Below are 16,711 nucleotides of genomic sequence, written 5' to 3' on the forward strand. Positions count from 1 at the left end.
TGGGCCCGTGGCTGGATTGGTAAAGGGCAGAGAGCTCCAGTCCGACTCAGACGCCAGCAAGGTGGAGGTGGAGTACTGGTTTGGGCTGGTATCACCAAAGATGAGCTTGTGGGGCCTTTTTGGGTTGAGGATGGAGTCAAGCTCAACTCCCAGAATACTGCCAGTTTCTGGAAGACACCTTCTTCAAGCAGTGGTACAGGAAGAAGTCTGCATCCTTCAAGTCCATGCAGGACAATGCTTCATCACACGCGTCCAAGTACTCCACAGCGTGGCTGGCAAGAAAGGGTATAAAAGAAGAAAAACTAATGACATGGCCTCCTTGTTCACCTGATCTGAACCCCATTGAGAACCTGTGGTCCATCATCAAATGTGAGATTTACAAGGAGGGAAAACAGTACACCTCTCTGAACAGTGTCTGGGAGGCTGTGGTTGCTGCTGCACGCAATGTTGATGGTGAACAGATCAAAACACTGACAGAATCCATGGATGGCAGGCTTTTGAGTGTCCTTGCAAAGAAAGGTGGCTATATTGGTCGCTGATTTGTTTTTGTTTTGTTTTTGAATGTCAGAAATGTATATTTGTGAATGTGGAGATGTTATATTGGTTTCACTGGTAAAAATAAATAATTGAAATGGGTATATATTTGTTTTTTGTTAAGTTGCCTAATAATTATGCACAGTAATAGTCACCTGCACACACAGATATCCCCCTAAAATAGCTAAAACTAAAAACAAACTAAAAACTACTTCCAAAAACATTCAGCTTTGATATTAATGAGTTTTTTGGGTTCATTGAGAACATGGTTGTTGTTCAATAATACAATTATTCCTCAAAAATACAACTTGCCTAATAATTCTGCACTCCCTGTACTACTGTTCCAGTCTCACAGCAAACATAGATGTTAAAATCACCAGGAATTAATTCCAATTGTAATGAATTATTCACACATTTAATTAATTATTTAACGGTGTAATTAATTAATTCATTTTGTCACTCCTGGCTCTCCATAAGATCCATGCTTACATTCTGTCTATACCAAATCAAATTCTAACTCTACTGTCTGAAGGATACAGCTGATTGTGCTCTGCAGGTAACATTTTCACTCTCTTCTGTTGTCCAAGTCTTGTGCAAACTATAGCCTCGTGTCGTGGCACTCAGTGTGGCCTTCTACTACTGTTGCCCATTAGCTTCAGAGTTTGTTGTATTGTTCATTCAGAGATGCTTTTTGGGGCAACAGTTTAGCTCAATGACAAAAAGTTTCTGATTTCTTGTCATAAAATATCAGATGTTAAAAATAACAGAAATGTTTTTTGTTTTTTTTAAATTTCCATAACCTATAAAACTTTGGACTGTACAATGTTTAAACATGCACCCCTCCCCTCCCCCAAAATGAAAAGCAAACAAAAAACTTTTTCCCGTGAAGACAGATTATCAAGACCAAATAAGACTAAAGCAAATAGAAACACAGTGTGAGGCTGATAGGATCTGAGTGTTAGAGCTTCTTTAAAACCCATTATCAATAGTTTTAAATCTCATGTAAAGAAGAGGGCAAAAGATAACAATCCACACTCTTTTTTTTCCTGAGAGATATTTTTTTAAAAATTAAATTTAACCAATGAAAACATATGAACACACACTTATAACAGGCACAGTGAAAAAGCCAAGATTGCAAGGATTGTGGAAAAAACCAAAACAAAAAATCTCTCGCCAGGTACTTTGGGATACATTAAAGGGCTTTCTAAGAGCGCAAAATATGTCTTATTCGGTAAACATAAATAAAAACTAAAAACACCAACACAAAATGACTTTAGTTAGCTAATGAAATCAAAGAAATAGATCAGCTGTATGCCTAGGATTAAATACCAAAACAAAAAACTAAATTATATAATAAACAGTTGGACTGCATTTGACCTCCTTTTGACATAGTTGAACATCAGCTTTTGAAAAAGTAAAAGTTTATTTTATATGCATAGTGACAGACCCTGTAGGGCGCTATCCAACCAGTTGAAGTGTATCCAGGCCAAACAACATGTTACAAAAGTCAGAATGAACAGATAGCTGCAGTTAAACATTCTTTCTGCACTGACCAAAAGTATGAAGAGAAGAGTAAATAGAAAAATGGCATGAGACACTCACAAGGCAGCCCCCTGAGCAGAGGTGGACAGTAACAAGGTACAAAAATTTGTTGCAGTACTTAAGTCGAATTTTCAGGTATCTGTACTTTACTTGAGTAGTTGTGTTTTTTGACTGCTTTTTAATTTCACTCCCTACATTTTAAACCAGTGTCTTTAATTTCTACTTACATTTTTAAAATAGACTCCTTACTTTTGGTTTAACATATTTGAGGGGAGTTATTATTTCATGTCACTGTAGGCCTTCAAATACCAAACCGATTTGAGCCTAAACAGTAAGACGTGAAAGGCAGTCAGCGGATGTCGCATAAAAAGAGGCAAAACTGGGTGCTGTAGTCAGGGGTTAAAGTGGGACGGTATTTTTTTTTTTGTTTATTTTTTTTTTTGTACAACATTGGTGTCCAAAAGTTGCAGCTGCGGTACTTCGGCATCTAGATAGCACTACTAAAGACGAGCAAACACAAAGGGAGTAACATGTGGTAAATCATTTCAAATGCAATGCTTCTATCAGCTCAACGAACATCAGCAAACACACAAACTGTTTGTGTGCAGTTTGTCACACAGTGTGTTGCTAGCTCAAGGTCCAAGGGAGGTCACAGGGAGAAAGAAGGAAGTTCAAATTTCAAATGCTGAGGGATGCCAATTACTCAAGAACTGGACCAAAAATTAGTGACAGCACATCTTATGGAGTGATGAATTCAAGCTGCAGTCATCCTGCCTGCCCTCCTGGACTCCTTTGAGCCTTGGTTTCAGTAACAGATACCAAATAAGCAACCACTTCTTCCAGCACCAGGCAGGGCATCACCCTAGGTCAGGGGTCGGCAACATGCGCGTCTTTAGTCCTTATAGTGCGGCTCCGCGTGGTTTGGGAAAATAAATTAGAAGTATTTAGCTAAAGTGTATTTTATTTATGTTAGTTCTTTTTTAACTTGTAGTTCTAGAAATACAAAAATAAAATTATATTCTATTTTTTTATTTATTTTTTTTTTTTCCCGATATTTTTATTAAAGTTTTTGCATCGACTTTTACAAAAGACAAATTGAACAATATGCCGTTTTCTTTTTAAAGAACATAAAGCAATATAAGACATACACTCCCACCTCATAATTATAGCAGTACCAGTGGGTGTACAAACAGAAAAAGGAAAAAATCCAATCTAATAATACTAGTAACAAACCCTACGGTACAAGACAACAGTTCCTGAGTGTACAAGGGAGATGTGGAGAGTATCCAAAACCCCCACCTCCACACAGACACATAAAGACCAAAACACACAAACAAACAAAAAAAAAAAAAAGAAAAAAAAAAGAAAAAAAACCCCCACACATGATAAATGGTCAGCTTAGTTATAGGGATAAATCAATTCTGTTAGAGAAAAGAAATATGTATAAAGTAGTTAAATAAATACCATCATAGAACGCAGGCACAATAGAATCCATATACTTAAACTTAGGCCTCTTACTTGAACATAAGATAAGAAAAAATAAAATATGATAGAGTCTGAGCTGGCTAATTGGGAGCATTGCGAGACCGCAAAGTCTGAACATGATCAAAAAAGGGTTGCCAGGTCTTAAAAAATTTGGCCGTAGACCCGCGCAGGGTGAATTTAATCTTTTCGAGTTTGCTAAAATGCAGAACGTCTCTGATCCAGATTTCCCAGGATGGGGCAGAAGGGGACTTCCAACATAGCAATATTCTGCGTCTTGCCAATAAGGTGAGAAATGCGACCAGATCCGCTTGAGGCGTCGGCAAGGCAACTGAATCAGGAAGAACCCCAAACAAAGCAGTTAAGGGCACAGGTTGGAGGGTTAGCTGGATGATCTTAGATAAAATCAAGAAAATATTAATCCAGTATTGTTTGAGGGATGAACATGACCAAAACATATGCATTAAAGAGGCAGGTGTTTGATGACAACGGTCGCAGTCAGGGCTAAGATTGGGGTATATTTGAGCTAGTCTGGCCTTAGTCCAATGTACACGGTGCAGAATCTTACATTGAATCAGCCCATGTTTGGCACAGAATGAGGAGCCATGGACCCGGTAAAGAATTTTATCCCAAGAGTCATCCTGAATCACACACCCCAGATCCTGCTCCCATGCCAATTTAATAGCCGAGATTGAAGAGTTGCCAAAGGAACATATTCTCCCATACAAACAGGAGATCAGGCCCTGTAATGAGGGCGGAGGCAATAGAAGGTTATCAAAGTCATGATAAGAAGGTCTAGATGGGAACTGAGAGGATTTCTCCTTAACAAAACTCCGGATTTGTAAATAGCGAAAAAAGTGACTTTTTGGAAGGCCAAATTTCAATGAGAGCTGTTCAAAGGAGGCAAATGTATTCTGAATGTACAGATCAGAAAAAGACCTGATACCCAAAGAGGCCCACAAATAAAAAGCACCATCAGCTAACGAAGGCTGAAAAGAGGGATTTTTCAAGATGGGTGATTGAAGGGGAAAAAAGGTCAACTTAAAATAACGACGAAATTGATACCATATTTTCAAGGTAACTTTGACAATAGAGTTATTATAAGAGCCTGTACTCGAAGGCTGCTTTTGGGCATAAATCAGGGCTGGTAAAGAGGCTGAGACACAGGAAGAAGTCTCCAAACTGAGCCAGGCCGGGGCATTATTCGTGTCTTCCCCCTGTAGCCAATACCTGAGAATACGAATATTACATGCCCAATAATAGAACATAAAGTTTGGTAAAGCCATCCCCCCCATCTTTTTCGGTCTTTGAAGATATGTCTTGTGTATTCTGGGTGTTTTTTTGTTCCAGATAAACCCAGACAGAATCTTGTCTAATTTAACAAAAAAGGAAATTGGAATAAATACAGGGACACACTGAAAAAGAAAAGAAAATCTGGGGAGGATATTCATTTTAATTGTATTTATGCGCCCTGCTACAGACAGATGGAGTAGAGACCATCTGTCCAAATCCTGCCTAACTTTCTCCACAAGTGGGTCGAAATTAAGCTTGAAAAGAGCATGAAAATGACTTGTAATTTTAACCCCTAAATATGTGAAGTTGTCTGATACAACTCGAAAAGGTAGTGCTGTGCACTGATATTTCTGTGCAGCAGCATTCAGGGGAAACAGTTCACTCTTGGCAAGATTCAGTTTATAGCCAGAAATAAGGCTAAACTGTTCAAGTATTGAAAGTACCAAAGGGAATGAGGATGCTGGCTCTGAGATATAAAGAAGCAAGTCATCTGCATATAAGGAGACTCTTTGTTCTATACCATTTCTAGAAACCCCGGTGATACCTGGGTTTGATCTTAGCGATATGGCTAAGGGCTCAATTACAATTGCAAATAGCAACGGCGACATAGGACAGCCCTGCCTGGTCCCCCTAAACAGAGGAAAGAAGTCAGAGCATGTGCCATTTTATTATTATTCTATTATTTTTTCATCACTCAAAATAAGCGTCATACCCGCCAAAACGCCGTGCATTTATCGAGACTTTCAACCCCAGGTAGGCCAATTATGGATCTTCGGATCCACATTATGTCAGCAGCTATTCTCCTCCGTGAACTATGTTAAAACAAACACCGCTCACAGATGACAGCTTACAGTCCTGCGTAAAGATGAAAGTGACTTCACACAGCCCCGATTTGCAGACGCTGTGCGCAGAGGTTCAGGAGCAGAAGTCCCATTGTAAACACATCACGGCAGACCCGACGATGTTTCCATGAACACGCTTTTCAGCATCTCTTTATTGACCACTTTTCACACACGGTTGCTGTACGCATACAGCCGGCTGTAGCTTTTCAGCTCACAGCCCGACACACACCAACAACAGCATAGAGAGCACAGACGTTAAGTCCCCTGGAGCGGTGCTGCAGACCACGCCCCGCCACACACATTAACCAGGTAAAATACATATTTAGGCAGAATTTTGCAAATATCTATTTTCCCTTTTTTTTTATTTTTTATTTTTTAGCAACATGGTACTTTTTTTCCAATTACTTTTTAAAAGCCAGGCCAAGGCTTCAAAAGCCCAAAGGCGATTGTCACGAAATTTATGTATTGAAAGTGCTTAATTAGTACTTATTGTTAAGGCTGGCGGCTCACAACAGTTTTTGTTTGCTACATGGATCATTTTAGTTCAGCTGGGTGTCTTTCCTTTTGTTATATTTCGTTAAAAATGTGTTAATTACATAAATAGAGGCCAGAGATGGCGCGATATGGCAGCCTCGCTTCTGTCAGTCTGCACCAGGCCAGCTGTGGCTACAACTGTGTGTGAATGTGAGAGTGAATGAATAGTGGAATTGTAAAGCACTTTGGGTGCCTAGAAAAGCGCTATATAAATGCAATCAATTATCATTATTATTATTAAATAAAATATAATTTTCTCTGTAGCACTTCATGGATTTCATAAGCAACACACCTTAGTTTTTCACACAAAGCATAAAGGTAAAAAGCAATATATACAGTGTTATCTTCATTTTAGATGTCAACAAGTATTTGCGGCTCCCAGTGTTTTCTTTTGTGTGGAAACTGGGTCCAAATGGCTCTTTGGGTGTAAAAGGTTGCTGACCCCTGCCCTAGGTGAATATGAGCAAGCCATGAAATTCTTAGGAGAACAGCATGGATGCCCTGTATTAATACCTGTTTCTGTGCAAATCTTGCCGCGAAACCTGAACCCGTGAGGTCTATTCACATGTGTGCATGCCACTACTGGAAGTCAAAAGCCAAAAATGCCTGCTCTGTTGACTGCTTCTGTTCCCCCTTGCCTAAATCTGTAAATAAACTTGTGGAACCTTTACAGTGCTTTGTGCTCGGGTGACCTTTCTACTAATTTATGACACGTTCTTCATAATTTCATTTCATTTCATTTTTCATTTATTTATTTATTTCACACTTGGTACAACAATTCAAACAAACCAACCACACTTTCTATCAAAAAACACTACAACCATGTGTGAAAAGGAGCAGGAAGAAGAAAATATTCTTATTAAACCCTGCCCCCTAATTCACAACACAGCGATCATCCTGTGTTTCATACTCAGTCAGCATCTGCATGGTGTTACTCTGTATCACGTCTGTGATATGTATGTTATGTATGTTATCTGTTATTTCAGAATGCCATTACAGATCAGTAGTTGTTACAACACTTCACTCACTGCAACCACATTTCCTTCCTGGATTTTGGTAAAATATTAGGAAAACATCAATACTTACAAAAAATAACTCTTCTCTCTCTCCAGTGTTAGCATAAATAGAATGGAATACACATTTGAAAACTAAAAACTTAAAAAAAACTACTACTTGCTTTAATTTTGAAGACAGCACCTGGTGCTAAACAAGTCTGTGGATAAAAAAAAAAAACTACATCTTAAGTATCTTAAAATTGTTTGAATTTTTTGACCTGTAGAATTTTTGCATGATCAACTTTTTGTGCTTTTAAGATATCTGGAGACCAAACAGAAGGGGCTGGTCATGGGTGTTGGGATCTGTGCTAAGTGGGAGGGGCATGGGGGTTGAGGGGGTGTCTATTTAACAGACGCTGACTCTGAAAATCTTTGCAGTGAGTCATGGGCTGTTCAAGAATTCTGACATGGACACTGAGTGTCCTCCTGAGCTGGATGTGTGTGGATCAAGCGGTGGCTGAACCGTAAGTTTAAGTGTTCTTTGTAAAGAAAAATAGAATTTGTTTGCTTTGTGACTTTGTGTGTAACATTTGTAGTTAAAGTTTGCACCAGCACTGGTTTGGGGTTTCCTTCTTTGTCAGTGCTTTAAGCGTTCATCTGTCTGTGTCTGCAGGCAGTACCTGGTGGCCATTCCTGCAGTTATAGAAGCTGGAGCTGAGACCAAATTCTGTGCAAGTCTTCTGCAGCCCAGTGAGACTGTGGTCATGACTGTCACTTTGATGTCCAGAGAGGAGAATACAACCCTGCTCACACATACATCCAATGAAGATTTTCATACTTGTACTCAGTTTAAGGTGAGCTCCCCAAGATGGGTTTTGATTCACTTGGTAATTTCTAATATAAAAAAAAAAGACTGCAGGTGAATACAGTCAAGTATTTTAAACACAGCATACAATTATTTATTTATTCTTATAAATAAATAAGAATAAATAAATAATGCGCCTCATTCTCTCAAACACTTCTCTTAAAGGCTCCTTTAGTGGAAGGAGAAAAGATTCTGGATTTTGAGGTGGAGGTAAGAGGAGACACATTTCACTCAAAAGAAGTGAGAAAAGTCATGATCAAAGCCTACAAGGCCAGGACATTCATCCAGACGGATAAACCCCTCTACCTCCCTGGACAAACAGGTAAGAGTGAGCTGATGACCCATCAGAGCTAGATGGACTTATTCTGATACAGATTCAGCCTCTTAGTATGGCTGCCCCCAGCTGCTGGGAGACCCCCCCCCCCCCCTTTCCTGGGTGTATTTAACTTCCACCATGAACACGTCCCTTTCACTCAAAAACAAAAACGTTTATTTCTATAATTTCCAGATATTTTGATAGCATGTCAAGCTGAACTATGATAATTACAAACTATTGAGCAAGTTTTGAAAATGTGAATTGAAGTTAGTCTGGCCATGTTTGTACAAATCACCGAAACTATTTCCAGCAAACATTAATTCATTCATGTTTTCTTTTTAGAATAATCTAAACATTAAATAGATAAATAAAAATGTGTAAAAATACAGCAGTGCTGCACAATCCAAGCACTCTCTGTGTCACCAACACTTTTGAAACACATTATTGTCTTTGAAACACTTAGATTTAAATCTTTTAAACTGTTCTGCTTTTTTAAAACACCTTCTGCCTTCAGTCTGAACAAGTATGCTACAAACTGTTTTTCTAAATTGTTCAGCATTATGATTCTATGATAAATGCAGAAGCCTTGAAAAAATTCATGGATGCTGCTTCACAATGCAGATTTTTATTAACTATAAATTATTTTAAAAAATACCTATTAAATGTATTTAACAGTTTATAAAGTGACTGACTTAAAGCACTACAGACAAAACATAACAGTTGTAGCTGACTGAAGTTTGGCTTTTTGTTATTTCTGTAAAGATACCCCTTGTTCACAAACATATCCTAATATGAGTTTGCATCCTCTTATTGTAGCTGTCAGGAAAGTCTGGTACAGTTTGAAGGTGCAAATACATCATTAACATTAATATGGACCTTTTTGTTAGGTTACAACTCAATATTCTGATTTATCCTATAAAGTTCTTTAAACTCTGACACCGTTTAAGCCAGCTATCATTTCTTTACATTTTGCTTCGGAGAAGTCAGATTCTCATCTGCTGTGTTTTTTTAAAGTGCTCTCCGGGCTTTATGAAAGTCTTTTGCTGCAACCTGATATCACAACAAGGCGTGTATAGACATGGCAGTCCACCATGTCCATTTCACGCTTTTCCTCTACAAAGGATATGAGGATGAACAATATAAAATATATACACATTTAATTTACTTAAAGCTTGTTACGAATAGAAGCAAAGAGAAAATGATGTTAGTACTACTGCTTATTTGGCAGTAATGATGTTGGAGAATGTTTCAGTTTCATTTCTTGGTCAGGATTTATTACTCATTAAGGTGTAAAATCTTTGAACTTCTTCCAAAGTGCATTTCAGGGTTGTTGCGCTGGACCCCAAGTTGAGACCTGTCAGTCAGCTGGTGAGTGTTTCTGTCTCTCCTTTCCTCCTTGACTTTTATCACTCTGAGTTTATCAGTCAACTTGCACTAACAAATCAATAGTACAATGTATTGTCTGTGTTTAGTAATTTGTTTTTTACTTATTCTGTGATAACTCTAACAAGCAAACACTTGGAGTATACAAAATAACATAAAAACATCACATACTGTTGAAATTCATTTCATTCATGTTCAATTGTGTTACGTGTTGAATATTTTTGAACTTCTACCAAGCCTGCAGTTGGATAGAGACATTGGTAGGACACTGTATGAGAAAATCATTTCCTCTAACAATTTTCTCACTTTTGTTCATTTGATTTTTTGATTTTTTGCCTTTTAGTGCAACATCATTGAACTCGAGGTAAGAAAATATCCACACATCATTTTCTTTTCTTTTTTACATTCAGCATGTAAATCTAATAGATTTGTTAAGGGTCTAAACGTTCCTTAAAGCCAACAGCACAACAAAGTGCAGCAACTCTGAAATTTATATGCTGATTCTGATATCAGTGTTTTACCGTGGTACAATTTTGTTGATATATAAACAGTATATATTGTGTCAGGTTATTTCTTACACCTTTACATTAAACACACAGCACTGATAATTAAACTATTTTGTATAATTACAATACAAACAAGTAGAAGAACAGCTAAATGGGAGCCTAACCTTCACCATAACATATCAAAGCTGGATAGAGAAGAACATGGTGCTTTAGCAGAAAACTAAAAGTATAGCTTCAAACATTAGTCCACTGAGGGCACTCACTGGCTATCGTCATTCCAATTTCAGTGCGTGACATGAAGGTGGGAAAGATGGGAACTAAATGGAAGAAATAGAAAATACAGAAAGATCAGGGGGTTTAGGAAGCTATACAACATTATATTATAAGTAGAATGTAAGAATAGCTCAAGTATTGAATCGGTTTTTCAAAAGGCTGAAAATCATAGACAGCATCAAAGATGTCTGTAGCTGCTGTGATGTTGTCTCTAAATTTGTGAAATCCCATTATGAAGCCTTGAGGTGAGCAAAAATCTGCATCTGCACAGGATCATTATCACTGTATAATCTGTCATGATCCTGGGTTTTTTTGCCCAGCATTTTCCATTTTCCTTGTGTTAGTTGTGGAGTTTCTGTCTGTTTATATTTATGTTCATAAGTCGCTTTAGTTTTCTAGTTATCTTTAGGGTTCTCTTGGTCTTGTCTCTGTTTCCTCCCCAGCATCTCCTTTGTTATTGTGCCTCCCCGTGCAGTCTTTCATGTCTGGTTAGGTGTGTTAAGTTCTGTCTCTCGCTCTCAATTTCCCAGTCATGTCTCGGTCCCCATGTTTTTGCCTGTTGGCCAGCCATGTCTCCGTGTCTCTCTCACTCCACCTGTTGCCTGTGTTTCAGTGAGGACAGATTATTAGCAAGAATGAATATGATTTATTGCTGAATAAATTGGAGCTTAGACGCTGGTGGTGGAGATGAAGGTGTCTTGAATGGAGCTTGAGTGATGAGAGGTGGGGATGGGGATGTGTTGGATTGCACAACAGCATCTGCAAAGGAGAAAAACAGATGCACAGTGAGATTTAAAGTATGCACTATGAATGCTGATTGGCCTGGAAAAGGCTGGAGAAGGTGATTGGACTAGACCAGTGATGACACAAACAGCTTGGAAACGTGGGAAAGTGGAAGAATAAAACTTAAGATTCCCAGCACCTGGAAGCAGATAGATGTGAGGCCATCCATCTTCCTTGATGAACTTGCGCATAAGCTTCATTTACTCAGTCTGCATCTTAGTGTGTGTTTGTTGTACTTCCTGTTTTACTTTGATAGTCTCCTATCTCAGCATGTTCACTTTTGCCTCCCGTCTTTTTTGTTAGATTACGTTTAGCTGTGTTCCCACCTTCGTTTGCCCTTCGTTTGTGTGTATTTATGTCTGCATCTCCCCTCTGTTTCTTGTCACGATCTTGCTCATTCCCTGGCTGTGTGCTCTGTCTGTTTGTTTGGTTCTAGTTCATTCCTGTTTTTGTTTTGTATTGCTTAAGTCCAGCAATAAACTCATAAATTTTTGAGTTTAGTTTTTGTCTGAGAGTTTGTGTTTTGGGTCCTCCATCCTGCCTGTTTCACAACACCATATGACATAACCTCTTAAGCCCCAATGCCAAACCGATCTCCTGTCTTTTGCCCCCTTATCTGGGGTGTATGGGCTTAAGAGGATAACCACTTTGCCAAGTTCCAGAAGAAGACCCAAACTGTCACACTTAAATGAAAAAAAATAATTTAGGATTTCCAGGAAACGTTTGATGCACAGATGACACAGATTGAGCTGTTTGGTCACAATGACAAGAAGTATGTTTGGAGGAGTTAAGCTTTCAAACCAAAGAACACTGTACGAGCTGTCAAGTAGCAGTGATAGCATCACCTGTTTTGCTTCTCCTGGTACTGGTACATTGTGCAAACCAGATGAAATAATGAAGGAGGTTTATTGTATCTCCAAATTCTTCAACTTCACCTTTAGTGAATAGCTAGACAGCTGAAACTTGGACACAATTGACTGCTCCAACAAGACAATGATCCCAAACACAAACTAAAACTGAATGGATAAGGCAGGCTTACCGTATTTTCAGGACCATAAGGCGCACTTAAAAGTCTTAGATTTTCTTCAAAAAGTACGGCGCGCCCTATAGCGCAGTGCGCCCTGTGTGTTGTAATGAGGACGTAGTAGAGAACACCATGAGAACGCTAAAGGGTGAAGTGTGTGCGTTGACTTTATCGCACATACCTGTATAAAAGAACAGGTATGTGCGTTATGCAGGACATCGTTGTTTTAACAACCCTGAAAATGGCAAAGAGACACGCTTACGAAGCACAGTTTAAACTGAAGGCCATCAGCTACGCGGAGGAACATGGAAATCGAGCAGCGGCGAGAGAATTTAATATTAACGAATCGATGGTTCGCAAATGGAGGAAGCTAGAAAACAAGCTCCGGAAGGTCAAGAAAACGCAGCTGATTTTCCGCGGACATAAGGCGAGGTGGCCCGAGTTGGAGGAAAGACTCGAGCGGTGGATCATCGAGCAAAGAACGAGCGGGAGAAGTGTTTCAATGGTCACCATTCGGCTAAAAGCAGTTTCACTAGCTGAAGAGATGAACATTGAACATTTCCAAGGAGGTCCGTCTTGGTGCTTTCGTTTTATGAAACGGTGCCATTTTTCCATCCGGACCAGGACTACGGTAGCGCAGCAACTTCCAGCGGATTATAAGGAAAAGCTGGCAATCTTCCGCTCCTACTGCAGCAAACACATCGGCGACAAAAACATCCAGCCCAGCCACATCACAAACATGGACGAGGTCCCGCTCACTTTCGACATCCCGGTGAGTCACACTGTGGAGAAGAAGGGGACCAGCACGGTAGCGATACGCACAACGGGGTATGAAAAGTCTTCTTTTACTGTTGTGCTTGGCTGCCATGCTAATGGACAGAAACTGCCGCCTATGGTGATTTTTAAGCGAAAGACTTTGCCTAAAGAGAAGTTTCCAGCAGGAATCATCATTAAGGCAAATGAAAAGGGCTGGATGGATGAGGAAATGATGAAAGAGTGGCTGAGGGAGGTGTATGTAAGGAGACCAGGTGGTTTTTTCCACGCATCACCATCGCTCTTAATCTGTGACTCTATGCGTGCCCATCTCACAGCCGATGTGAAAAAACTAGTGAAACAAATGAACTGTGAGCTTGCTGTCATTCCGGGAGGCCTGACAAAGGAACTCCAACCGCTGGACATCGGTGTGAACCGCCCGTTCAAAGTAAGGCTGCGAGCGGCCTGGGAGCGATGGATGACCGATGGAGACCACAGTTTCACCAAGAGTGGAAGGCAGCGCCGGGCGAGTTACGCCACAATTTGCCAATGGATTGTAGATGCTTGGGCTAACATGTCTGCTGGCACTGTTGTTCGAGCTTTCGCAAAAGCCGGCATCATTTCCGAGGAGCCGCACGGCACGGAAAGTGACTCTGACAGTGAAGAAAGTGAACCTGGCATGTTTGATGGAGATTTAGTGCAGCTGTTCAATTCAGACACAGAGGATGAGGACTTCGATGGGTTTGATTGATGATAAAAATGTGAGTACCAAACTTTGTTTTGCTCCTGCTTTATTTTTAAATACGCACACTTGTATGCTTGTGTGTTGTTGATGATGACGATTACTGGTAATAAAAATGTGAGTACCAAACTCAGTTTTGCTCCTGCTTTATTTTTAAATATGCACACTTGTATGCTTGTGTGTTGTTGATGATGACGATTACCGGTAATAGAAATGTGAGTAAGGTACCGAACTCAGGTTTGCTCCCGCTTTATTTTTAAATACGCATACGATACTTGTATGCGCCCTATAATCCAGTGTGCCTTATGTGTGTGTTAAATACAGTAATGGCACACATAACTGAGACTGCGCCTTTTAGTACAGTGCGTCTTATGGTCGTGAAAATACGGTACATTACTTTCTTAAAGCGTTGTTCTTAATTCTATTAAAAATGTCTTACTTCAACCTTAATTCTACCAATTCTGCTAAGAAGAATGGTCAAATAAATGACCTGAAACCCTGCCTCTCTTCTCTACTCCCACTCATCTCTGCTATCATTCAACTTTAACAACCTCTTTCTAATCTAACCTCCATTTCTAAAATACTTGAAAAAACGGTGCAGCTCAACTTCTTTCACACCTGGTTAATAATAATATCTACAAGAGATTTCAATCTGGTTTTCACTCATGTCACAGTATAGAAACTTGTAGCACTTATGTGGGTTTATATACAGTACCATTGGATAATAACCAAGGTGATGAGTAATTTGGGCTGGTATCAGAAGAATAGGAAGGACTCTTGGAGCTCTGGTACATGAATGACAGAGAAACAAAACACAGTTGTGTGGCTTAAAAGTAACTTTAGTAATTTAAGCCATTTTAAGATTTTTTTTCAAGAGATTTTTGTAACCAACACAGAATTACAACATAAAAATTTCCCCCCAAAGTAGCAAAAAAATACAATAAAATAAAATTGTGCAGAAGTAAAGAATTAGTGTTTAAAGTCCAAATGGTACCGGTGGGGCCCATGACAAATGGATGCATTGCAACAGAGTCCGTCCAGTGAGAAGTGCGTGTGTGTGATTGTCTGTCCTACTGCACTACTTGTACAGCAGAGAATTGTAGTCCATCAATGTGCAAATGAGTGTGCGTGTAAATGTATATCGCCCCCTAGGATCTGGGATTGGCTCGCCATCCAGTGAAAACTGGAACACTCTGGGATCTGTAATTGCTGAACTGGTCCTTGGATTCGTCCCATATAAAAACCTGACCTATAAACAATGGTCAAATATATGTCACAACCAATTTAAGAATAACTCTCACAAATTACAGTACTGTCACGCTGCAGTAACTACTGTTCAGATCAGCTATCATCAATTCAATCATTATCAGTTCAGTCATGTTGTACAACATTAAAATATCAAGGTTCAAAGTTCACAGTATCAATTTTCAAAATTCACAGTTGTAACCTTCAGTAAGATTCAAGATTTTCCACAAGGCTTCAAATATTCAGGAACTATAGTCGCCACTTTTATGGTAAACATTCATCACATCCATCAGAAATAAACTCACTGTATATATAATCACAAATAAATAAGTATATTACTCCCTTGAGAAATGGAGCAATATGTAAATGCTTATCAGATCTGAACAAAATACAAATAATAACATGTAAACACAAGAACTCAGTCTGTAAATAGGAGTTTTAAAATAGATGTGCTTAATCCACCTTGTACCATAGGCCTTCTAGTACACGTGGAAATACACTAAAAATTACCTCAAAGTATTCAATACTGAGTGTAGTAAAATAACTTGTTTTTCCTTTTTGTTTAGGATGATTTCAGGAACTGGATTACAAACTCCTTTACTTAAAGTTACTAATAATCTTGTAATCGGAGCTGACTCTGGTCTTCTCAACATTCTCATCCTTTTGGATCTGAGCTCAGCCTTCGACACAAACTCTCACTACGTCCTTCTGAGCAGACTTTCCTCTCTTGGCATCTCTGACACACCCCTAGCCTGATTTCAGTCATATCTCCTTGACCGCTCCCAGTTTATTCAAATTAAATCATTCCATTCTCATCTATTGCCAGTCACATCTGGTGTACCCCAAGGGTTAGTCTTAGGCCCTCTTGTCTTCATAATATACATCCTCCCTCTTGGTACCATTATCTGTGAATTTGATCTTCACTTTCACTGTTTTGCTGATGACGCCCAGTTATATTTCTCCTGCAGACCTGGTTCTTCCCTCCCAGCTTCTTCCCTTACAGAATGCATATCTGAATTGAAATCCTGATTCAGCTCTAAGTTTCTTAAGCTTAATGAGGATAAAACTGAAATCCTTCTTATTGGCACTAAATCCAACCTTTTGAAGGCAAATCATATCTCACTCACTACTGATGACTCCAGAGGTTTTCCCTTCACCTCATGTTAAGAGCCTTGGTGTCATCCTGTCCTATAAATCTCACATCAATAATCTCAATCGTTCTGCCTATTTCCATCTACGCAACATCAACAGATTACGTCCTTCTCTCTCCCACCAGTCTTTGTCCATTCTTGTCCATGGTCTCGTTACCTCCCGGCTTTGCTACTGTAATTCTCTCTTACATGGTCTCCTCCAAAAGTCCCTCCACAAGCTTTAACTGGTTCAAAACTCCACTGTTCGCATTATTACCAGAACCTCCTCGTACCAGCACATCACCCCTGTTCTTCAGGAACTTCACTGGCTCCCTGTGAAATTCTGGATAGTGTACAAACTTCTTCTGCTCACCCTCATAACCTTGCTCCTGCTTACCTTTCTGATCTGTTAAGCACTACCTCTTCTGCCTGCTCACTTCGATCCTCTTCTTCTATCCAGCTTACTGTG

The 16,711-nt window shown here is 39.4% G+C and overlaps 1 protein-coding gene across 1 annotated transcript in view; it reads left to right on the forward strand.

Moving 5' to 3' along the window:
- Positions 1 to 2,092: 2,092 nt before the first annotated feature.
- The window catches only part of LOC146636284 (alpha-2-macroglobulin-like), a 34,351-nt gene continuing 19,732 nt past the window's right edge, over positions 2,093 to 16,711 (forward strand). The window contains exons 1-6 of the mRNA XM_085349508.1: positions 2,093 to 2,172; positions 7,661 to 7,746; positions 7,896 to 8,076; positions 8,253 to 8,409; positions 9,719 to 9,771; positions 10,130 to 10,150. Coding sequence (XP_085205634.1) covers positions 7,667 to 7,746; positions 7,896 to 8,076; positions 8,253 to 8,409; positions 9,719 to 9,771; positions 10,130 to 10,150 — 492 coding nt within the window. The 5' untranslated portion in view covers positions 2,093 to 2,172; positions 7,661 to 7,666. The remainder of the gene's footprint in view (positions 2,173 to 7,660; positions 7,747 to 7,895; positions 8,077 to 8,252; positions 8,410 to 9,718; positions 9,772 to 10,129; positions 10,151 to 16,711) is intronic.

This window comes from Diplotaxodon limnothrissa, linkage group LG3 (assembly GCF_057381915.1).
Source record: "Diplotaxodon limnothrissa isolate DT_005_m linkage group LG3, D_limnothrissa_male_GT1.1, whole genome shotgun sequence".
Lineage (NCBI taxonomy): Eukaryota > Metazoa > Chordata > Actinopteri > Cichliformes > Cichlidae > Diplotaxodon > Diplotaxodon limnothrissa.